Source organism: Chinchilla lanigera, unplaced genomic scaffold (assembly GCF_000276665.1).
Source record: "Chinchilla lanigera isolate Chin_1 unplaced genomic scaffold, ChiLan1.0 scaffold00061, whole genome shotgun sequence".
Taxonomy (NCBI): domain Eukaryota; kingdom Metazoa; phylum Chordata; class Mammalia; order Rodentia; family Chinchillidae; genus Chinchilla; species Chinchilla lanigera.
The window spans coordinates 11,114,205-11,137,545 of NW_004955462.1; the positions used below are offsets into that span (position 1 = coordinate 11,114,205).

Here is a 23,341-nt window from a genome sequence, read left to right on the forward strand (position 1 = left end):
ATTGAGCTCAGGAGTTGAAAGCCAACCTGGGCAGTACAGCAAGATCCTCAAGATTCTGGAGAGAGAGACAGAGACAGAGACAGAGACAGAGACACAGACAGAGACACAGACACAGAGAGAGACACAGAGAGAGAGAGAGACACAGAGAGAGAGAGAGAGAGAGAGAGACATGGCAAGAAAGACAGACAGACATACAGAGATAGATAGAGAAAACCTACTGAGGGCAGATAGTTTGCCATCAAGGTCATCATTGCAAGTTGAAAGTCCAAGCCCAAGTTCACATAGTGGTGAGTACAGAATTAAGGCTAGGAACCCAGCTCCTGATTCAAGATCTGTGTTCTCATAGTTTACATCTAGATGTCCCCCCCCAAAGCTTCTTGTGATCACAGGGTTTTGAAAGGTGATTGGATAATGAGCGTTTACAGCTGATTTACTGGTAGGCAGCGGGATTGGATCAAAAGAGATGAGTCATTGTGGGCATGACCTGGAAGGGTTTCTCTCCCTTCCTGGCTCTTCCCTTGATTGTTTCCTGGCCTCCATGCCGTGAGCAGCTTTCATCCACCACGCCTCTCTACCATGTGCTCTTACCTTGGAGCCAACACTATGGACTAAAAATATGAACCCAAATAAGCCTCTCCTCCTTTAAGCTGCAGCTGTCAGGTATTGTGTCCCAGCTATGAGAAAGCGGCTAAGACATAAGCAGTGCACCAAACCTAGGGGAAGAGTGATTGGAGTCACATGCAACTCACAGTGGAGACACAGACGGAGGCACATGTTTGGCTGGGATGTTAGGGACAGCTAGCTTCAGAGCTGTGAACTCTGATCTGAGCCTTCAGTAGGATCGTGCTTTGATCCGGGTAGAGAGAAAAGGAAAGGTGGGAATGGATCTTCGGGCTGAGGTTGGGCCACCCTTCTCTCCTACTCCTTTGGACTAGCCCTGGGGGCTGGGTTGTGTCTGTGTGCACTCGGCTGTTCTGCTGGGCAAATAGGGAAGACAACAGTTCATAAAGCACAGACCACTGGCCTTGATATCAGGCAGCCTAGGATTCAGTAATAGCTCTAATTCTTCCTTATCAATTGTGTGACCTTTAGCTGATTACCACGCATCTCTAAACCTCAGCAGCATGAAGGTAACAGCTGATTTGGCTGTTGTGAAGGTGCAGTGAGAAAATGTGTACAAAACTGGGTACCATGCCGGGCTGGGTAAGTGTTCAGTAAATGGTGGCTGTCTCTACCCTACACCTTTATTTTGTCCAAGGCTTCGATGATAAACCCTTGGTTGTGTTGCTAAATGTTTCCTGGGGGCATGGGTAGCTTCATGTAAAGGGAAAATCGTGTCTTTAGGGAGCTGTGCTATTTACCAGTTGGGTTACCAAGTCGATATCTAACCTATCCAGGCCTCATTTTCTCACCATGGAACCATATTGACATGACAGGATCATTGTGATGATGAGGTGGAGTGTGAAGACGGCCCATGGAGATGTATCACAATCTGGTTTTCCCCCCAAATGGTTTGCTTTTATAGGAATTTCTTATGTCCTTTCCTCTAGCATTTAGTGTGGGGACATAATAGGTGGCCACTAAAACTGCACTGACTTGATTTTGGGATGGGCTTCCTTGACATTTGGATGCATCCAACGACTTTTCTGGACACTGTGCTACAGAGAAGGACGACCTCTGAAGTGATCTCCAAACATCTTATTTATTTTACTAGGAGGCATTGTTGTCTAAGACAGTCCAGCCGTGGTGATGTGGGGCGGGGCGAGATAGCCAGGAGCTGGGGAAGTCACAGCGGAGAGTGGTCTCTGGCAGCTAAATCAGCTGAGGGAACCCTTCCTGGCCTGATTTTTCCTTGGTTTGAAAGATCCGCCTGGTGACTTCTGCTCTGTGCCCAGCCTCATCCTCGGCCTCCTCCTCGCTGGATTTGCGGCGGGCATTTTGGTAGAGCACCGCGCACATCCCCGTGAGCCAGGCAGCTACCGTGCCTGCGGCAAAGATGCAGAAGCCGATGAGCAGCAGGAAGATGTAGTCCTGGCGGTCCAGGTGCGTGAGGCACATGTATCGGAGTGGGTTCCCCACTTGTGTGATGGGCCACCCTGCCAGCTCCGTGGGCTCCACGCATGTGGCATTTTCATCATCTAGGAAGAAAAACAGAGCAGGTAGGCTGCTGAAACAGCAGAACTCCTGGGGTCCTAAGCTAAAGGGGACCTGGAGGGACTGTGGGGACCCTCAGCTTCCCAAAGTGTGGGCTGTGGACCAGCAGCCTCACTTGGATCTTGTTAGAAATGCAGAATCCCAGGCCCCATGCCAGGCCCCATTCAGAATCTGCATCTCAATAAGATCCCTAAGGCATTTAGTAGCACATTAAAGTTTGAAGAGTATGGTGTTTGGATTCCTTCTGTATTTAGGTCATGAAAATGGGCCTTGCTTCTTAGGGATCTTCAGGGGAGAAGAGACCGTAAGAAGGGCCAGCAAGCTGGAAACTTAAACAAGACTGCCAAGGAGTTTAAGAATCTCCAGACCATTATCAATGTTCATCATCTTTCTATTTTTTCCGTTTTCTTTAAACTTTTTATTGTAACCTTTATTTGAATTGAAGGTAGAAAACAGTACACTTTTTTTTTTTTTTGCAATTTAATGATGCAAGTTGCCATGGTAATATAAAGTACTTTATAATCATTCCTTTCATAGGCAAGTCAACATTTTTCCCCCTTTTGACCACATCCTTCCCCTCCACCTTGTCCCTTTCTCTTCACTTGTTCCTGAGTCCAGCCAGGGACCATTAGTACCAGCCAAGAGCATTACAAACTACTCGTCTCAAAGTTAGGGGAGGACAAGATCTCCTGGAAGTATTTCTGGTGTGCTCTTCTCCCGGGAGAAGTCAGGGGCTCTGAGAGTAAGTTAACCAGCAGGAGAAGCAGATCACTTGTTACTGGCAGTGCTGACATCCACTGGCTGATCCACTGAGCTACACCGTTGCTCCATGGTGCTATGTAGCACCATGGACTTCTGTATACAGCAGAAGGGAAAGTGCTCTGGAGCAACACTCACCAGTTTTGCAAATGTCATGGGGTTCTTCATTTTCTCTCTGAATCCTCACTTTCTCATTTTATAAGTACAAAAAATGAAATCTATGATCAGGGTAGTTGGTAGAACAGATAGACACAGGTGAGCAGCCAGGCTGTTGTGCTGAGCATGGAGTATTTGGAGTGCCGCCCTCAGGCCTGCATTTTTCTAGCTCTGCATACTCACTGTGCTGATGCCCAGTGCCTAGAGGAATACACCCAGCACACCCTAGATAAATGAACTCAAGCTCAGGGTTTAACATACTAGCAGCTAATATTTACTAAGTTTTTACCTCATACAAAGTGATTTATAAAGTTATCTCATTCATTTATAAAAACCTCAATGCTGAGGCTATTATCATCTTTAAGGAAATAAGGGGACTGGGATGCAGGAGGTTTTGTACTTGAAAATTCCAGCAAACCCACGGACTATAGGCATGAGGCTGAAGATAGAAAACCAGGATCGAGCTGATCAGGCTTGTTTGGCAGAAGCGGGAGAGGCAAACAGAATACTGCAGAGAGAAACTTCCTCTACCCTCAGGAGAAGAACTGCCAGGTGGCCTGAAAGCATCAGTGTCCTTGGTCACCAAGGGCGTTAAGGAAATGGAGTTCTGTGTGTGTGTGTGTGTGTGTGTGTGTGTCCTACGCAGTAGTTAGAGGCAGGAGAGTTAGAAGGGAGTTGGCTGGGGAGGAGGCAGAGGGGTTTGGGAGTCTGGAAAGAGCAGTGTGCATTTACTTGAACACCGGTGCTCCACTGTGCTTCTGGGTCAGTGCAGCTATGGAGAAATTAGTCAGGAGGCCGACACCTGAAGTGTATAATGCTCTTGAGGATTCACCTGGGGAGGAAGCTTAGATGCTGAGGGGAAGCCACATCCACCGTCTGCTACAGTTGACAGGAGGCGAGAGGAAGAAGGTCCTGTGAATGTGGCCCCCGTGGCCCTCTGGTGACCGTGCTCCAACCCAGAGTGCACAAACACAGGGAAAGGCTTGTGGGGGGGTGTGAAGGGGCAGGAACGCAATGGTGCTTCTAGACCCTTCTGGTCAGCCTGGCTCGGGACTTCTGAGCTTTGCCCTGAGGCTGGAGAACGGGCCAGAAGGAAGCTCCTGGGAAGGAGCTGTTTTGGGAGCCTCCCAGAGAGGGCTCGGGTCACCTGCCCGAACTGTCAGACACACAGGAATATGCAAAGAAGGGTGTATTTGAGAAAGGAAAACGTGGGTGGGATTCAGAGGGTCTGAGCTGTGTCTAGGGGAGTTTAGCTCATTTTATTTTAAAGCAGATTTGGCTTTTAAATTGGGGCTCGGGTGGCAGAGATGAGACTAAACATTAAACACACACTTCCCCATTTTGGAGCATTAACTTTGAAAGGAGCAATTAGGTAGTGATTTTAATGCATTGTTAGGCTGCTGTTAAGTGAGGGGTGTGGGTGGCTCTGTTGGGAGGGAGAGGGAGGTTTGGGTTTTCTCCGGCTGAGCTCCCCCTCCTTGTCCCTGCTGAGGTTTGGGCTTTGCTCTCCCTATCTCCTTGCCAGTTTCCCAGCTTTGGTCCATTTCACATACTCCTGCCTGATTACCTGCCCAGTGTATACTGTGGTTCAAAATCCTCCCCTGACTCTCCCCAGGGGCCCCTTAGCATTTTCCTCTTCTTCCTTTCCCACCTCACTCTTCAGCAATCCTGGCAATCCACCTTTGTTCCAGTCATATTCAACTGCATATTATTCCTTGGCTAACCTTGCCCTTGCTCTCAGCTGTTATACTTTGTTATATTTCTTTCTTCTTTCTTTCTTTCTTTCTTTCTTTCTTTCTTTCTTTCTTTCTTTCTTTCTTTCTTTCTTTTTCTTCCTTCCTTCCTTCCTTCCTTCCTTCCTTCCTTCCTTCCTTCCCTTCTCTCTTTTTTTGGTCTTGAGATGAAGTCTTGCTGTGTAGTTCAGGCTGGCTTTGAACCCACTAGGCAGCCCCAGGCTGGCCTTGAATTCACAGCAGTTCTGCCTCAGCCTTCCAAGTGCTGAGACTACAGGTGTGTGCCACCACACCCAGCTTGTTACCTTGCTCTTTTTGTATCAACTGCCTCTTTCTCCAACTTTTGCACAATCAGGTTCTTCTCATTCTTCAACATCTAACCTAAAAAATTCAACTCCAAGGAGAACTTCCCCCAGTACCCATCCTCATAGTTCAGGACAGTGACTGTTCCCACTGTTGAGCTCCTCCACAGCATCTCCACAGCATCTCGTATAATTAATACAGTGGCCACATTCTGCTTTGCATAACAGTTATTTACATGTGTATCTTTTCTCCCCTACCAGATGCATTTTTACCTCTTGAAGGCATAGACCACGTCTGATCATTATTCTTGTTAATAAGCACTGTTGTTCATTGACTAAATTGCTTAATTTATAAGTATTCATGAATTTTTTATTGTTCTACTAATATTTTTTATTATTGAATTCTAGTTTAATTCTACCATGGTCAGAAACTTTTGGTCCTTTGAAATCTTTTGAGAGTTTCCTTTATGGCTAAGCATAAGGCCAATGTTAGTAAATTTTCCATGTTCTCCGAAAAATATATATTCTTTTTTTGTTGAGTACATTGTTCTATGTGTATCAGTTAGGTAGTGGCTGTGTTATGGTTTGGGGTTATTTGCAAGGGGAAACAATATAATACAGGACACATATTTTATAAGATTATTTATAATAGTCACCCAAAGAATGATATACAAAAGAGTGCAGGAAATCTGTCCACACGCTAAGATCAAGGAATCTATCCGAGGGCCTGGTTCCCACAGAAATGTCCTGCATGAGCCAGCTGAAGACCTAGAGCCCATAACAATGCCTCCCACGAGTCCACCTGGAGGCCTAGTGCCCATAATAATATCTTGTGCAGGCCTATTTCACGGATCTGTGCTGGGAAGGCCCAAAGGTCAGTGGTGTAATCTAGGAAGTCTATGCCAGCAGGATGAAGGATCTGTGCTAGCAGGCTGAGGGATTTCAACTGGAGCCAGGAAGCAAAATACAAAGTAAGAATCAGAACTCCTCTGAGAAGTACCACAGCCATCCTCAGCAACAGTGAGGTCCTGAGCTCCTCCCATGGTGAAGACAGCTGAGTTCTCATTAGAAAAGCCAATGCAGCAAGCTTTTCCAGGAGAATGGCAGTGTACCACCTTCCCCTCCAGAGCCAGGAAGCAATGCTCAAAGTGAGGACCAGAGCTCCCCAAAGTGAACCAAAGCCATTCCCAGTGACAAATTGTCCCGAGCTCTGCGGAGGATGGAAACAACCAAGTTCATCGGGAAAGCCAGTGTGACAAACTCCTCCAAAAGATACAATAGCTCCTTACAGCTTCTACCAGCTCCCAGTAGCCTTTCTCAGTTTCCAACAGCCTTTCTTCTTCTCCAGTTCTGCCTCTTCTGCTGCTGGCAACAGTCCCTAGGTGGACCTCCCACACCCAGCACCACGCTTACTCAATTCAGCTGGGGATTATAAATTGACCACCAGTTGTCAATCCACTACAAGCTGTATACAGATCTTCTATACTCCTATGGACCTTATGGACTTTTTAATCTATAAACATCTGTTATCTCTTAATTACTACCAGGCTTAGTTGTCATTAACCCCGTGAAATTGTGTGTAGACGTCTGCAGTTAGGATTGTGTATTTGTCTACTCTGTACAGTGCTGTCAAGTTTTGCTTTACATATTTTGTGTTGCTAGAGGCATAGAAGGTTACAACCGTGCCGTCTTTCTGGGAGATTTGTCCTTCTGTCATTGAGCAGAGTCTTTTTTTCTCTAGTAATGTTTCTTCCCTTAACTACTTTGTTTGGCATCAGTATGGCTGTGTTGAATTTCTTTTGGTTAGTGTTTGTACTGTGTATCTTTTTGCATTCTTTGCCTTTAATCTTTTGATGTCCTAGATCTAAGGTATATTTTTATAAGCAGCACATATCTGTGTTTTGTTTTTCATCCAGTGGAGTAAAGTTGGTGTTTTTCAGTCCATTGGCATTTAATGTAATAATTACTGACACATTTGGGTTTATATCTCGTAACTTAACATTTGTTTTCCATTTATCTCACTTATTCCATGTCCTTTCACTCTCAGTTTTGGCTTTTTTTTTTCTAATTATTTTCTTACCTTTCCTTTAGTTTGTCAGTTATACATTACTTTTCTATTCTACTATGATAACTTTTAAGATTAGATTGGCATCTACTGACCCCGGAGTACTGGATACATCCCAGAGAGCAGTTTTAAATATCTCCATGCTATGCAGTGAATAAACTATACCTCAATTCTTCCCTCTCTGGCATTCTTGCTCTCCTTGCCTATCACACAGGGATACCATGTGCTGTTGCGTATGCTGTGCACTGTACAATTCCAGAGGTCTCCATTCACAGTATAAACAGGAGTCTAGGCCTCAGATGTCCCTTCCCTCAGCCCTGCTCAAGTGGCCCCAGGGTATCTGTCCCGTTTAAAGCTCCCAGGTACAATTACAGATGTTATTAATGTTTACCTTCCTGCAAATAGGTCCTAGGGAGCCACAGCTTGTATATCTTTGCACATGGCATGTTGCTCGAAGGTAGAAAACATGTCTTCTAGCACCAGATACATGAAGAACCAGAGTGTCTGTGGCCAAGAAACGTATGTAGTACAGAAGCACAGGAGGCCTCCCCTGCATGGAAGTCTTGAACCCAGTGGGCATAGAAGGAATGGCTCCTTTCCTTGGCCTGCAGAAGGGATCACAGTTCTGGGCAGGGGTCTCCTACAGTTTCCCAGGGGCTTGGTGCCCCAGGGAGGCAAGCCCTGTGCAGGCTTCTCAGAGTCCCATGCCCAGCACTGGCTTAGGAACCATCTCGGCTGGCTGTGGGATGCGCCTTAAGGCTGTGGCGCTGTGTGGGGAGAGGATGGGACTGCAGGCTTCCATCCAGAATGTCTCCCCGAATTCTCAAGTGCTCAGACGTGGGCCTTTTGGAAGGTGAATGGATCATCAGGGCTGCTATAGCTGACCTGCTACCGGGAGGTGGGTTGGAAGAGGTGGATCACTCTGGATACGACCTGGAAGGGTACATCTCCCTCCCTAGCTCCTCTCCCTTCACTCTCGGTATCCTGGCCTCTAAGACATGAGCAGCTTCCTCCGCCAGGCCCTTCATCCTTGCCATTCTTGCCTCGAAGCCAGCTGACTGTGGACTATAAACGTGAGCCCAAATTAACCTATTTTTCCTTTAAATTGTGAGTGTTGGGTATTGTCTTAGTGACAAAGAAAGTGACAAAGATAGCCTCTTCTTTATTACATGCTAAGGACCTCTCCACCCACTTTTTTTGGCTTAAGCACGTTGTCACCTTCTCCCCTGAACTCAGAGAACTACCTAATTCCCCCATTCCTCCTTGTTAGGCTTTGTTTGCCTGAACATCATTGGATGTGCAATGCTTTGTTTCCCCCTCTTCTTTCTCTTGCCTTTTCCCCCCTTTATTCCTTCTTCTTTCTTTGTTCCTTTTTTCTTTCTTCTTTCTCCTCCTTCTCCATTTTCTTTTCTTTTCTTCCCCGCTCCCTTTTTCTCCAACACCTTGTCCGTCACCTGCTCCTGCTTCCCCCACCCCAGTACTGGATATTGAATCCAGGCCTTTACCCTGGCTATATCCCCAGCATTTACTGAGAGGGTCTCTTTAAGTCACTAATTTGCCTTAGCTGAGCTCAAACTAGTGCTCTGCCTGTTTTTGCCTCCCAGAGTGCTGGGATTACAGGTGTGTACCACCACACTTGACTTCTTAGTTTTATTCCAGATAAATTATAGATTTGTCAAGGAAATAAGTTTGCCACTATTCATTTTTCTGCCTCCATCTGCTTGATCATAAACTCTGAGCATATGGATTTTTGTCTGTTGCGTTTGCTCTTTTAGCCTCAGCACCTATAGCCATGCCTAACACAGACTAGAGCTCAGGGTGTTTTTTTGAATGAATTAAATGTTAGTTTATATTACCAACCAAGGGCAGGGTCACTGTCACTGACATGATTCTCAGAGGCAGTATGGGAACCCGGGTGCTAGAAGGTTACAGGTGGTCAGCCAGCCTTGGATCACTCCACATTAGGTGAATCCCAGTAGTCCTGGGAAGGGGTCAGTGAATGGTGGATGTGAAGTGGCTTCTGAGGCAGGGGTGGATGATCTACAGGACCGGATAGAGGGGTAAGGCTCCTCTGTCCTTGGTATGCAGAGAAGGAAAAATAGGAGTCTTGAGGATGTAAACACTGCAGGCGTGACTTCAAAAGGTAATCATTACTGTTCTCCAATTACTGCTTAATAAGAATAATTGAGAATAGAGACCCATGTTGTTAACCTTAGCATCCTGATACCTGGTGTACAGAATATGCCTAATAAGTGTCTGTTAGAAGCAGATGTGAAAGAGTGGGTAGATTGTTGTTCAGTTCACCTATATTACTTCATGTACTTCATGTCTTTGGCTTGCTGTTTAGGACAGGTTCCCGGCTGGAACTTGAAGGATCACTTGTATTCTGCTGTACTCTAGGTAGTCCCTAGATTGGGCAACACACACAAGCCAGCTGGCGGGAAAAACCCTCTTCTTAGACCCTCATGCGTGGTTGTCTGAGCAGTTCTGGTTCTGGCACTGGGTTCTACCTTTGTCTACCTGGAGCTCCATTTTCCTCATCACCCAGCTGTCATCCCCTGGTGGCGAAGGGCTCAGCAAACTACAAGTGAAGCACCAAATGAAGCCTGTTTCCTGTTTTTGTAAATAATGTTTCATTGGAACACAGTCAGTCCCATTGTTTGACATATTTTCTAATGCTACTTTCATGCTGTTAACAAAGTTGAGTAGTTGCAACAGATGAAGCCTAAAAACCTAAATGAAGATGAAACCTAAGATGAAGCCTATGAAGCATTAAATATGTACTACTGGCCTTTACAGAAAACTTGTACTGACTCCTGTTCTAGACTGGCCCTGGCGGCCGGAGATGTAGCTCAGCAGCACAGCGCCTGTCTGGCAAGTGTGAGATCATGAGTTCGATTCCTGGTACAAAAAAAAAAAAAAAAAAAAAAAGTATTAAACTGTCCCCGGCATCTTGAAACCTTGAGGATTTAGATGACTTGGGCTTGTGCAAAGTACAGCTTTACCTGCTATGCATGATTTTCCTTTCTTGCATAGGAAGCTGTAGCTTTGTAAAGGTTAAATGTGATTCACAGACTTATGCAACATATAGCAGAGATCTTGAAGTTTGGCAAGTTCAACCTGATTATTCCCGTGCTTTAGTGGTATTTCAGGTGACAGCACTGGTCTCTCATTTAAGTGGTGGTGTCTGGGTATGATGTAGTGGCAGAGAGTTCCTTATATCTTTTCCTGTGCTTGTCAGTACCTTGAATTCTGTCAGCATAAGATAAAAGCCTTTCATTTAACCAATAAAGCAAGACGTGCGGCGGAAAGTCTTCTGATGACTTAATCCCTACCCAGGGGTGAGCTTCCGCTGCCACCTTCTCAGATAGGTGTTGCTGGGGAGAGGTGAGCAACTCAGTGACAGGCTGAGGAGTTGGGTGGGGGTGGGGGATTGGAAGCTAAAGGCAAACTCTGGTTTCTAGACAGTTGGGCTTCCAGCTGGACATACTTAATAACCACCCATCTGCTCAGAAAATCCAGACAGTGCACAGTTGTTCTCATGGACAACGAGCAGTTTAAGAGAAACCTCAGCAGCTGAAGGGCACTACCATCTAGCAGAGGACCAGGCAGAAACATGAATGGGGGGGGGGCGCCTGCTCTTCCTCTTACATCCCATATTCCAGCCAAAAGCAAATACTGTTAGTCCTACCTTTACAGTATGCCCTGATTCCTAACTCCTATTGTCTGGATCACTACCCTGGCTCTGGACACTGTGCTCCTTTTCCTGAACTATGCTGGTTTCTGACTTGTGTCCCTGCTTTCCTCTACATTCCCCCCTCCATGTGGCAGCAGGAGCAACCTGTCAATCATAGGTCACATCATTTCCATGCTCAAAATCCTTCCCTGAGTTCTTGATATACTTAGCACAAGTGCGATGGGCCTGGGTGGTCTGGCCTCTAATTTGCTGCCTCAGCGTGTTCCTCTCTCCCCAACCCCCACCACACTGCTCCAGCCCATTCTTACTGTTGAATATGTCCAGCTCCTTCTACCCCAGGGCCTTTGCATCTGCTCTTCTGCCTGTGTAGAAAGAACCTTCTCCACCCATGCTGACCCAGTTTGGATCCCCTGGGGACAATGGCCCCATCAGAAGGACAGCATTGGCTGACCGTGTTTCTGCCTAGAGCCCACACCTCTCTGCCCTTCCCTGCCTCCCTCGTGGCACTTAGAGTCACCACCAGGCAACTGTGTTCTAGACTTTCTTTGAGCATTTTAACACCAGGACTGATAGCCAGCAGTAGATGAATGCTTAGTAATGCAGTTCTAGGATTTTCAATTAGATTATTTCACTTTATTATCACAACAATTCTAGAGAAATAGTTACTGTTGTATCTTCATTTTGCAGACAAGTTGACTGGAGATTTTTGCTTGTAGTCAAGTAGTTGATAAAAGACCGGCAGGCATAGGGTTAAAATCCAGGTGGCCTTAATCCAGAGACCATCGTAGTTTTGTTTGTTTGATTAGGATGTGAGCATTTCCAGAACAGAGGGATGTTTTATCATCAGCTAATAGGGCCGGCATTATGGACGAGTCATAGAAAACATCGTGCAACGCTGTGATTAGATATGCAAGCTCATTCTTGGATTTTAACGCAGCACTTGTAACATAGTTTCTCAGATGGCTACTTCAATTGTGGCTGTCCCACATCATCACACTTGTCCCCATCTGGGTTTACTCTTGGGTCCTACTCTGCAGCTCCAGAGCACAGAGGTGATGCCCTCCTTTTGTGATGCCCTTTCGATGGAGGGCGTCAAGGTGATGCCCTCCATCTGCCTCTGGCGACCACTGCTACTGACTTTGGGACTCCCTCTTCAATCATTTGCCTCTCCCTCTCCAGCATCTTTGCCTTTCCTTTCTGCACGCACTCCTTCCTGTCAGCAGGGAAACAAATGCTTGCATGTATTTTCCACCTAGAAAATGCTTCTTCTTCACTCACTGCCTCTCCAACCATCACCCTGTGTCCTTCGATCCACAGCCGTACTTCCTAGGAGGGTAGTTTACATTGTTTTCTCTTTATTTTGCTGTCCTGTCCATGGTCCGCCACTGATTGGGGTCCACTCCTACCATCCTTGCAACTGCCCCAGACATCAGGGACCTCGCTGTGGTTAAAACTGATGGTTAGTGTCGGGTCCTTATCCGACCTGCTCCTAATGTTTGAACTTGTTGGCACCCATGAACTTTCATTTCCCTGATTTCCTCTTCCTGGCTGCTCCTGCCCTTTGTACTTCACGGCTCCTCTTCATTTCTTCAAACTCTCCCATACAGTGGTACTCTGCTCATGAACTTAATTTTCTCCACAATTTTTGAGAAGGTGGCTACGGTTGTGTTTGTCACTCAATGTGGAGTTTGTGAATGGAAGCAAATTTTGCTGAATGCTCCTGTTCGTGAACCAAGGGATTACTGCATTAGCATCCCCAGAGCTCTGTGCTTGGCCTTTCTTATCCTATCATTGTAAATTCTTCCCTGACTGATGTCATCTTGTTTGGCTTCAGTGATCACAAGCAAGACAATGATCTACAAATATATATATTTTATACCCTACTCTCTACTCTGAGTATTAAGTCAGAACATCCCTCTGCCTACTGAGACAGGAATCTCTCACTCAACAAGTTCAAAATGGGACTTGGGTTCTCCCTGCTAGCTCAGCACTGCCCCTCTCTGCCTCACTGACCACATTACCCCTTCTTCAAGAGCTTTGAAGTAGATGATGAGTGTCGCTGAAGGACTGGGTGTTAAAGCTGTGATCCCCAGGGTGACACTATTGGGTGGTGGTAGAACTCAAGGAGGTGGGATCTCATGGGAGCCCTTAAGTCACTGGGGGTTTGCCTTTGCGGAGGAGTGTTGCCCTGCTTTGCTCCCTGGCTTGTGACATAAGCAGTTTTTTTCCCTTATGTACTCCTGCTGTGATACACTGTCTTGCCACAGATATTAAAAAAATGGGGCCAATTGATCATGGACTAAAAGTTCAAAACTGTAGCCAAAATGACCTTTTTCTCTTTCTAAGTTGTCTTTTTTCATTACAGTGACAGGAAGCTGTCTAACACAAGTGTCTGTCTCAGTGAAGCCCCTACAGCTGTCCAAACCAGAGCTTGGGAGCTAGCCTTGATTTTTCCTTTCCATTTATTTTTCATATCTTATTCATTTACTTAAATATTTGCTGAGGATATTCTCGGTGCCAAGTCTTGTGTGCTAGTTTCTGAAGGTTCAGACATGCTGTCATAGAATTTCTGGTCTCGCAAGACAAATAGACAAGCCGGGCGTGGTGGTGCATACATGTGATCCCAGCACTCTGGGAGGATGTGAGAGGAGGACTGCAAGTTCAAACCCAGCCTGAGAAACTTAGTGGCTTAAGAGAAAAATAAAACATAAAAAAGGGTTGGGGATGTAGCTCAGTTCAAAGGCCCTGGCTGAATCCCCAGTACTGCCCACCCCACAAAGACAGACACTGAATTAATACAGATTTATTACTGAGTATTATGCTAGAAGATATGAAGGAAGTACAAGGAACAGTGAGAGCATCTGATTCAGTCCCAAGTCCTGTTGTGTCTACCTTCCAAATACTTCCTTCTGACCTATCTATCTGCCCTTCTTTATCCTCACTGCTGCTGTAAACCAACACACTCTCACTTGGATTTTGCAGGAACCTCCTCCCTATGTAGCACTACCTCAGGCATGCCTGCCTCCCAAAGCTTCTCAGGATACATTGTGTGTTTCCCAGAAAATCACTCAAGGTTCTTCATGGCTGGACCCCTGTCTCTCTAGCTGCATTTACTGTCTGCTTGATTCCTCTGGGTAGGGAGCTCTTCACCTCTAGACAGGAGAAAACTGGGGTTGGCTGCTTTGGCCAGCCTTGCACTGCATGAGCCTTCCAGAGGCCTAAATGATGCTAGGTGACCCAAGGAGCTATATGTAGGGGTCTGGGATTTGACAGAACTTTAGATCACCTACTCTCAGGGATCCCGACTGGGCTAGGTTAGGGAATGTGTCCGGACCATCTGGAGATTTGTTCTAAACCTCACATGCTTGCCGCTCCTATCCCTTCTTGGGTGGGGTGAATTGGGATGACTGACTTGGCTGCTTCCCTCTCAGCCCTCTCACTATCCTCAGGAGCCTGCTTTTCTGGCTCTCCACAGGAAGAAGCTATGAGGCCAGGGAGTTTGTTGTAAGGTAGGAGCGCCAAGCTGGCAGAATAGTTGACAGCCTTGGAACAGTCTGCGGCCCAGACATTCTCCTTTCTTGGCCTCTGGACTTTATTTCAATTTCCCTGATGGAGGAGATGGGTTAGCATTAATGGTGGGAGAGTGTGAAGACCTGAATTCATTCTGGAAATCTAAGTTTTGGCATAATTGCGGATGACTTTGTACTTGGTGGGTTGAAATGGGGCCATTATCCTATTACAGCGGCTTTGAATAAGGATGAAATGGCCTTGGAATGAAGCTGAGATGTTCTGTGTACAAAATGCCCTCAGAATGACTTGGACCTGAAGCAGCACATGACCCAATCCATCTGCTCCCTGCAGATGTCCCTGAGTGGCTTTGTCCACCTGCCTCTGCAACATCATTGTCCAGACTCCTTTCTGATGCTTGGCCCCCCCTGTCAGGTTCAGTTACAACTGCCTAAGGATTTTCATTTCAGAGCTGACACAAGGGGCTGTCTGTCCTCAAACTGCCTCAACCCTGCCCTCTGTGGTAGTCTGTTTACATTCTCATTGTTTCTGGCTGTTCTCTGTCAATTTACTAATGCCCCTGAGGCAGACATTTCAAAAACACGATTAACCATTAGCATCTCATTGCAAATCAATTCACTTGGCCAATTGGAGCAGCCCCGAACCTCCAGAACACAGGACATTGCCATAGTTTTTCTGGAAAATTCTCTTAGGATACTTGGCAGTTCATTGAATCAGAACCTCAGAACCCCAGGAAGTGAGACTTGGCACTTTGAGAACCACTGTGTGAGAATCAGGCCAGGGAGGACAGACTGGGGCACTACCTTAGTTACTTTTCTCATCACTGGAACAAACACTGAACGCATTCACAGGAGGAGAGGTTTATTTTGGCTCGCAATCTTTAGAGGATCCAGTCCACTGTCAGTTGGTTCTATGGCAGGAAGGCCATGATGCAAGGGTCTGGGTGAAGGAAAGCTGCTTAACTCATGACAGCTAGGAAGCAGAGAGAGTAAGGGAGGAGCTAGGAAGGGAGCCAGAGCCTTCCGGGTCACTCTCCCAGTGGCCAGGCCCTTCTGACTGGGCCCTGCCTTTCAACAGCATCTTCAGCTCTGAACCCATCAGTGAATTTATCTGCACACACATGCTCCAGTCACCTTTCAAAAAGCCTGTCCTCTGAATATATGAGAGTTCTGAGGGACATTCTACATCTAAACCAGAAGCAGTGCTGAGACCATGGGGGAGAGGCACTGTCCTAGCCAGGTTGAGGATGTCTGAGACAGGAGGTGGGACAGCACAGGAGTTAGGAGCTGTCTGCTTCACCCTGCACTTCTGCTGTGTGATGGCAGCCCTCTTTATGAGGAATACCTGCACAGCAGCGCTTTCACCCCTCCCGCGTGCGCTCCGCCGGCACCAGATGTGCTGACCACTGCTCTCCTCTCACACCATGTGGGTTTTCTCTTCTATTTAGGTCTGGAGCCTGCCAGCTCAAGGGACCTTTGCGAGCACTGAAACATGTTCCCTTATTTTAAAAAAGGAAAAGTGAGACTCAAAGTGAAGAAGTAACTCTCCCAAAGTCACACAGTGGCACTGCTCTGACTAGGACAGGACTTTCTGACTTTCAGTTCCATTTTGTGTCCTTTGTATCATGGCATTCGCTCACTGAAGGTGGGAATTAGGACTTCTTCCTCTGTAATAAAACCACCCCAGCACGGTGTTACAGTGATTGGTACAGATAAGCCTACAGTAAGTGTTTTAGAGTTGAACCGACACTGATGTGCCCCACAGCAAGGACATCTGGCGCTGGAGAAAAGCATTGAATTTGATGACAGGATGGAGCCAGATGTTATAGTCACTTACCTGTGAGAACACTGGGTTTTAAAGTTCTAGTTTAAGCACCCTATGTTAGAAGGCTGCTCTAGCCAACATGGTAAAGAGGAACCTTGTGTGGTTATTTACCTGAATTGAAGTAAAATTAAAAATTTAGTTCTTCAGTAGTACTAGGCTAAATTTCAAGACTTCGCTAGCCATACATAGCTAGTAGCTACTATATTGATACACGTATATGGTATCAGTATTTCCACTGCTGCAGAAACCTCTCTTGAACAGCACTGGGCCAGACTTTGTGGGTGGAGAGAAGCACATACAGGAGACCAGTTTCCTTATGCCTAGGAGTGTAGAGTTCAGTGACTTTTGCAGAGCATCCTGAGATGCATTCAGCCCTGTCCTACTAGGGGAACCAAATATCCTGGGAAGAACTCTATTGCCATTGTCACCTTCAGATAACATTAATGATTGGAAAATTACAGCTTCAGCCAGGAATTACCTACTTGCTGACTTGGGCTAAAATGGAAACGGAATGTGTGAATCTGTTTTAACTCTATGCTGATCAGGACTCTGCGGAGCGCTCTGGCGACTGACACAGTGGAATTCCTTCTCTGCTGTACTGTTTTGGGGTTAGAACGTGAACATGCATATTCTTGGAAGTCTGAATACCTTTCTGTACATCTGGTTAATGTGCCATTGGAGGGTTTCTTCTGATTCATACTTTCAATTACAGCTTCAACTGTTTTGCCAATTTGGGAAAATTTCAATAGTCCTGTTCAGTGTAGCCATATGAGGAAATAAAGTGAACAAGACATTTGACTTCCTCCTTAGCCTCTCTGTAGGGGGCACCCTGAACCAAAATGTGACACAGAGGAAGAACGTATTATTGCCTTTGTATCTTCATTTAACTCTTCTCTTTTTCCTTCTAGGACCTCTGTGTCCTATGATGTTCCCCACTGTTGCAGGATTAATCCTAGTGGATTATTATTTCCCAGGAACTCACCCTTCCCTCTGATTAAAACAGCTGATCGAGGTGAAGGGGTACTTACTTTATTCTCCTCAAGAGTTCATGTATTTTTGCACAATCTCTTCAAGATCATGACACTTTTTGGGGACCCCAAAGGAGTGACTCCCTAATGGTTAATTTTAACTCAGTGGCAGGCATGAGACAGGGAAGAGGAATTGGAGCAAACGTATTGCTCAAGACTCTTAATAAACAAAGTTACACCACATCAGTGACTTCTTTTTCTCATGACCATGTCACCTCACAGTTGGAGCAACTCTCTTGCCAACACACCTGGAAAGCAGTTTGTCCATCCACACCCGCCCCTGGAAGTGGGACTTGCGTTAGGTAGTGCATGTTCCAGATTCAGGTGACTCAGGAACAGCCATTTTGCTGGGGCTAGGCCAGCCCCGAGTCTCACAGATCAGGCTGACAGTAAGCCCTGATTCAGTTTTCTGGTTTGGCTTACCAGAGTCTGGATCCCTGTATTCATAATTTATCTAATAACTTACTCCTTCCAGGATTCCACTTTCCCCATTTTTTAATTTTAGGAATTAGAGTCCTAGGACCTACTACTCACCATCCCACAGCCTATCTATATCCCCACCTGTATCTCTTTAGTCCTGCCTTCTAAAGAGAATACATTATCCTTTGGTTCCACGTGTCCTGAGCCTTCTTGAAGTCGGTTTGTCCAGTGAACCACTTGGCGGATGTCTGCTGCTCTATAGTGTCCTGTATTTTTCTTATATCTCCTAACCCTTTGTTTATCAAGTGCTTTTGGTATGTCAAGCTGAATGGTAATAGCAGTTCACAAGTGCTCTCATTTCATCATTGCGGCAGCCCTTGGTAGGCTGGTTCTATTATTATCCCTGTCTTAAAGATGAGGAAATTGAAGTTCAGAGGGGTTAAGTAACTTATCTGCTAGTCTACAGCTAGGAAGTAGCAGGTTAGGATTATAAGCCAAGTCTATTTCACTCTAGAAACTAAGCTCTTAACACCAGGCTCTGCTGCCTGCATGGTGGTTGTTCTTCCTCACTTGTAACTGAGGCTGACCAAAGTGCACGACTGGAAATATACTGGCTTCTCTTTGTTCTGTTTAGTTTGTTGTGACCGACTGGACCACGGGACATGTACAGTGCCAATGAGCCACAGTCATGTGAATCTTATACACAGCCCTGGGATTGTGAGCTGGTTATATCCATTAGACCCTGTTTGGCACAGAGTAGGTAGTATGCAGATGTTGAGAGGAATATGGAAGTCTGTTACTTTCCTGCCTTGCTTTACAAGTGAGACACACACACACACATTGGCATCCCATTGCCATACTGTCTTTGATATTGCACCATTGGTAAAACTTTCCAGTGCTAAAGTACGGTATCTCCCTGAGTCTAAAACAAATCTGCTTTTAAAATGGAGTCTTTCTTTCCTTTCTCTCCCTTCCTTTCTTTCCTTTCTCTCCCTTTCTTTCTTTGCTTTCTTTCTTTCTCTTTCCTTTCCTTTCCTTTCCTTTTCTTTTTTCTCTTTTCTTTTCTTTTCTCTCTCTCTCTCTCTCTCTCTCTCTCTCTCTCTCTCTCTCAACAGGGTATCATTATGCATTTCAGGCTGGCTTTGAACTCATGTGAACCAGGCTGGCCTTACCTGGCGTCTGATTTATGAACAATCAGGTTACTCAGCTTATTTTTACAAAAATTCTTCCTATATCTGAAATGTGGGCACATGGGATACAATAGGTGGGCTCCATTCTAGAACATCTTCAAAGACTGCCATTTTGATAGTAAAAAATAGGTAGGTTTAAGGTTCAAAGTCCACCAAGAGTTTTTGTCAATAGCAAAGATATTTATACCCAATAGGATTATCATAGGAGAGTAAAATGAAATAAATAACTTCCCTTGCATTAAGGTCGGTCTAAAGGGCAAGAGAGGAATTTGGTGAATTTCACTGTAGGTATGTTCAACTTTATGTGCATATGTATATATGTCTGAGTGTGCATCTGTATATTTATATGCATATATATATATGTGTATACATGCATGCTTTGTGTGAACATACATTTGTATTTGTATATACATGTTTGTTCACATATATGTATCTTGTGCTTATATGTGTGTTTGTATGCATGTGTGCATGTATATACAAGAAGGAAGGATCAGGCTGAATAAGGCTGCTGTGAGAGCAAACACTAAAGTTAGATTCATCTTTTTGGAGTTTGGGTAGATTGGGGTGAAATTTGGGTTTGCAAGAGAATATTGTAATGATGACAGTGCTTGTTAACCAATGTAAGTGATCTTGGGTATGTTCTGAGTGGTAGCCAGATAGGAAATAAAGCTGAAGTTTAGGTGCTATGACCATAATCTTATAACATGACTTACATTTATTAACCAAAATGACTTATAAGGTGATAGGTATCATGTGATTTTCGGTTTAAGAGATAGTATGATTTCTTAGTAAAATACCTTACAGTTTAGATCTGAACTGTCCTCCAACAGTCCGTGAGTTAAAAGTTAGGTCCTTAGCCTATCATACTTTTGGGAGGTGGCAGAACCTTTAAGAGGTGGGGACTAATTAGAGAAAGTCAAATCATTGGGGGGTGTGGCCCTGAAGGTGGATTGTGGGACCCAGCCACCTCCTGTCTCTGTTGCTTCTGAACTACCATGAGGTGAGTAGCTTCAACTGCCACATGTGCTTGCCATGATGTGCTGTCTTGCCACAGGCCTAAAAGCAATGGGTCAACTAACCATGGACTGCAACTTCCCAAACTGTGAGCCAAAATAAACCTTCCCCTTTTCTAAAGTCGATTATTTCACATATTTTGTCATAGTGACAGAAAGCTGACTAATTATACACACCTGAATTTGAAATCAGAGTGTAAAATCATTTTCTTGTCTTTTACTAGCTGTGTAATTTTGGGTGAGCAGGTCTATTTTCTCATTCAATGAAAAGGTTAAAAATACCAATCCTGGCCACTAGCACAAGATGAAGACACAAAATTTCAAGGTTGCTGGGATGCCTAAAAGTAAAAGAAAATGAGATACCATGCGTGCAAAAACTGTCCCAGTTGCAGAGTTGTTCTGTAGCATATAAATTATGTCTGACCTTGTGCTTGTTAATATTTTTCAGCAGATAACAAAGGTGACCTGGAAAAATGAGGCCCTACATTTCTTCATGAAGTGGCCCTGGAAGTTTCCTCTGGACCACAACATAGGAGAGGGAGATGAGCAGATTAGCAATTGTGGGTGCATGAGTGGAGGCCCACTGGCTTGTGGATGAAAATTTTGTCTACTTCAAAAGACTGACTCTTCATTCATGAGGAATTCATGACTTGGTATCATAGGTATTCCTTCCTGATGTCTTTGAAAACATGGAATGAAACAGACCTTATGTATAATTCTGTTCAATTATGGACTGAACTAAAAAGTCAAGGAGTCGAAAGTAGTCAGCCTGAAAATCCTGAGAAGACCTCCTGATACAAGCAGAAATTTAATTAAGGGACATGCATGAGAGGGGCAGAAGCCAAGTGACTTCATTCTTTTCAGCTAGGATAAGTGGTCCCCCTGGCAACATGACCTAGATCACTCAAGGAAAATGTGTATATAAAAATGTGTATATAATTTGTATATAAAAATATGTATATAAATGTGTATAGGGGCAGGGCAGGAGAAGATGATGCCCTTCCAGGGACTGGTTACATGGACACCAGTCCCTGGAATGGGGGAGAATCCCATTTAGAAACTACACTTACTGTATGAGAATGACTGATGTTCACCCTCTTGTAGAGCGCTCTCAAACCATCCCAGCACGAGTGATAGAGAGAAGAGATATTATCTCTGACTCTTGGAGAATGGGGTGTCCAAAATAACTGCTCTTGTGTTCTTTTATGCTTAGTAGTATTAAGAAGATGGTCTGACATGTTAGTTCCTTTTGGTTTATTCTGACAACTCAAGCTGAAGCATCCAGCAGCAGGACCAGGTGTCTAAGGCACACAATTTAAGGAGGCACTCACTCTGACTGTGCTTACTCACTGCACTCACTCCTGGTGCTTCCTTAAATTTTCCACCCTAGGATCTTCACTGGCTTTGCTCTGGTCCAGGCCCCAGCAGAGGACCTTTCAGGCTCTGCCCACCAGGAGGGCAGGAGGGCACATTTTTACTCTGTTCCTTCTCCCCAGTTCCACCCTAAGTCTGTCATCTTGGCCAAGAAGAATCCTAGGGTATTGCCACATGGGTGAAACATCATACTGGGCTTTGCACAAGGGGGCATTTCTCATTTCTCTGAAGCTCTGACTTTGCCAGCTGATTGTGCCATTGGTTGAGATGGAGAACAGAGGGTGAGGACAGGACAGTGAAGTCCCCGAGCAGAGGAAGGAATTAGGCCCTGGGATGCGGCCGGGGTCATGGCCAAGGGACAGCGGATAGAGTGGCAGCAGCTAGCTTAGAAACCTCCTGCGTAAGACTTGAGGGTTTGTTTGCCTGTGCGATTGGAATCTGTTAGCCTGACACAGTGAGCCCTGTGACCTGTTAGTTCTCCACTGATTCAGGCCATTCTCTCCTTCCTTATGAGGTCAGCGCTGTGAAAACAAAGCTGTTAGCACAAGGCATGCCTCCTGCCTGCTCTCTTTCCTCTCTCATTGTTTAGGTAGCTCCTGAGCCTCTTCTTCTATTTGTATTGCACTTTCTCTTCTGTACATCCTACTCCCATTGGATTCTCTACTGCCTAAGAATCACTGAGTTTACTTTCAGAGCCTAGAAAAATTCTGTCACTGAATTAAGTAGATGAAAACAGTTTATCAATGGAATACAGTGTCCCTGCGTTACTTGGTAATTATAGTACTTTATCATTTCCACATACATCATTTTATTTGACACAGCAACTCTCTATATTAGGTCTCAGTCAGGTACCCACTTTATGGATCAGGAAACTGAGGCTCAGAGAAATGGCCACTTTTTCAAGGCACTGGTAGTGCCAAGATTAGGATGGAACTCAGTTCTTTGGATTCCTACTCCAGAACTTTTTTTACCCAGTCAATCCCTCTCCAGTCAAAGATGGGCCCAGCTGACCAGTAAGATTGCACTCAGTCAACTTGTGTCCCAATTGGACCATTTTTGGACTTTAGCTTTTCTAGAACCAATTCCTCCTACTCTTATCACATCCTCTTCCAACCACACCCAATCAAGCCCTCACCTGGGGGTTCCAGATGGGACACTATTAGGTAGATGGCGAAGTCCATGAAGGAGCAGTTACACTTCCAGGGGTTTCCACTCAGGTACAGGGTCTGGAGTACCACGAGGTGGTGCAGCGCAGCATGGTCCAGGGTCTGCAAGCCAGTGTTTCTGAGGTCCAGGTACCTCAAGGAGCTGGTGTTGGCAAAGGTGTACTTGTCAAGAGATAACAGGCGAGGGTTGTTGGCAAGGTTGAGCTGCACCAGGTTGTTGAGCACCGAGAAGCTGAATGGGGAAATGGAGGTGAGGTTGTTGGAGCTGAGGTCAAGGTAGATGAGTCTGAAGACCCCGATGAAGGTGTAATCCATCACCTCTCGGATCCAGTTGCTGTGACAGTCCAAGTAAACAAGATCACTGAGGAGTCCTAGATGCATGGCTGGCAAACTAGTGATTCTGTTATTGTTCAGGTACAGCCTCCGGGTGTTCAGGGGAATGTCAGGGGGATATTCCGTTAAGTGCATCGCTGTGCAGTTCACTTCTTGGGCTTGACACAGGCAGTTATTTGGACACTTTGTTCCCGATACCAGCCCCATTCCAAAGGAAAAGAGTAACCATCCGGGGCCAGGGCCTGAAGCAGGGGACATAGTAAGAAGCCAGGACTACCCTCTTTCCACCTTCCTGCAGGCGCGGTCGGTCCCTCTGATCCAAAGGCTGCTGAGGGGTGGGGCGTGGCGGGGGAGGGGCGCTGGAAAGAACTGTAACACTCTAGCTTTGTGCAAAGCAATTTTCCATTACAGGAGAACCGAACAGAGTTGAAACGCGAGGCCCAATGCCCCGCCGCCCAGCTTCGTGGCTCTGCTGCTCTCTCAGTCCCAGACTGCTGCTGGAAGCCGGCCCACTTGGCGGCTTTGAAAGGTCTCACCCTTTCCCTGCCTTTGAAGTGAAGGGGAGCCAGGGGAGAACCACATGACAATGAGGTTGCCAG

General features: G+C 45.7%; 1 protein-coding gene across 1 annotated transcript; it reads right to left on the reverse strand.

Moving 5' to 3' along the window:
• Positions 1-1,683: 1,683 nt before the first annotated feature.
• Lrrc52 (leucine rich repeat containing 52) lies at positions 1,684-23,297 on the reverse strand. Its single transcript, XM_005398247.2, has 2 exons — positions 22,379-23,297; positions 1,684-2,138 (listed from the first exon to the last, which is right to left on the reverse strand). Exons 1-2 carry the CDS (start codon positions 22,998-23,000, stop codon positions 1,813-1,815), a joined length of 948 nt encoding a protein of 315 aa, XP_005398304.1. The 5' UTR covers positions 23,001-23,297; the 3' UTR covers positions 1,684-1,812.
• Between the last annotated feature and the right edge of the window lie 44 nt (positions 23,298-23,341).

Coding starts and splice junctions, on each gene's coding strand:
- Lrrc52 (XM_005398247.2), bottom strand. CDS start 23,000: ATGTCCCCTGCTTCAGGCCCTGGCCCCGGATGGTTACTCTTTTCCTTT. Junction 2,139..22,378: donor GTCCCATCTGGAACCCCCAG/GTGAGGGCTTGA, acceptor TTTTCTTCCTAG/ATGATGAAAATGCCACATGC.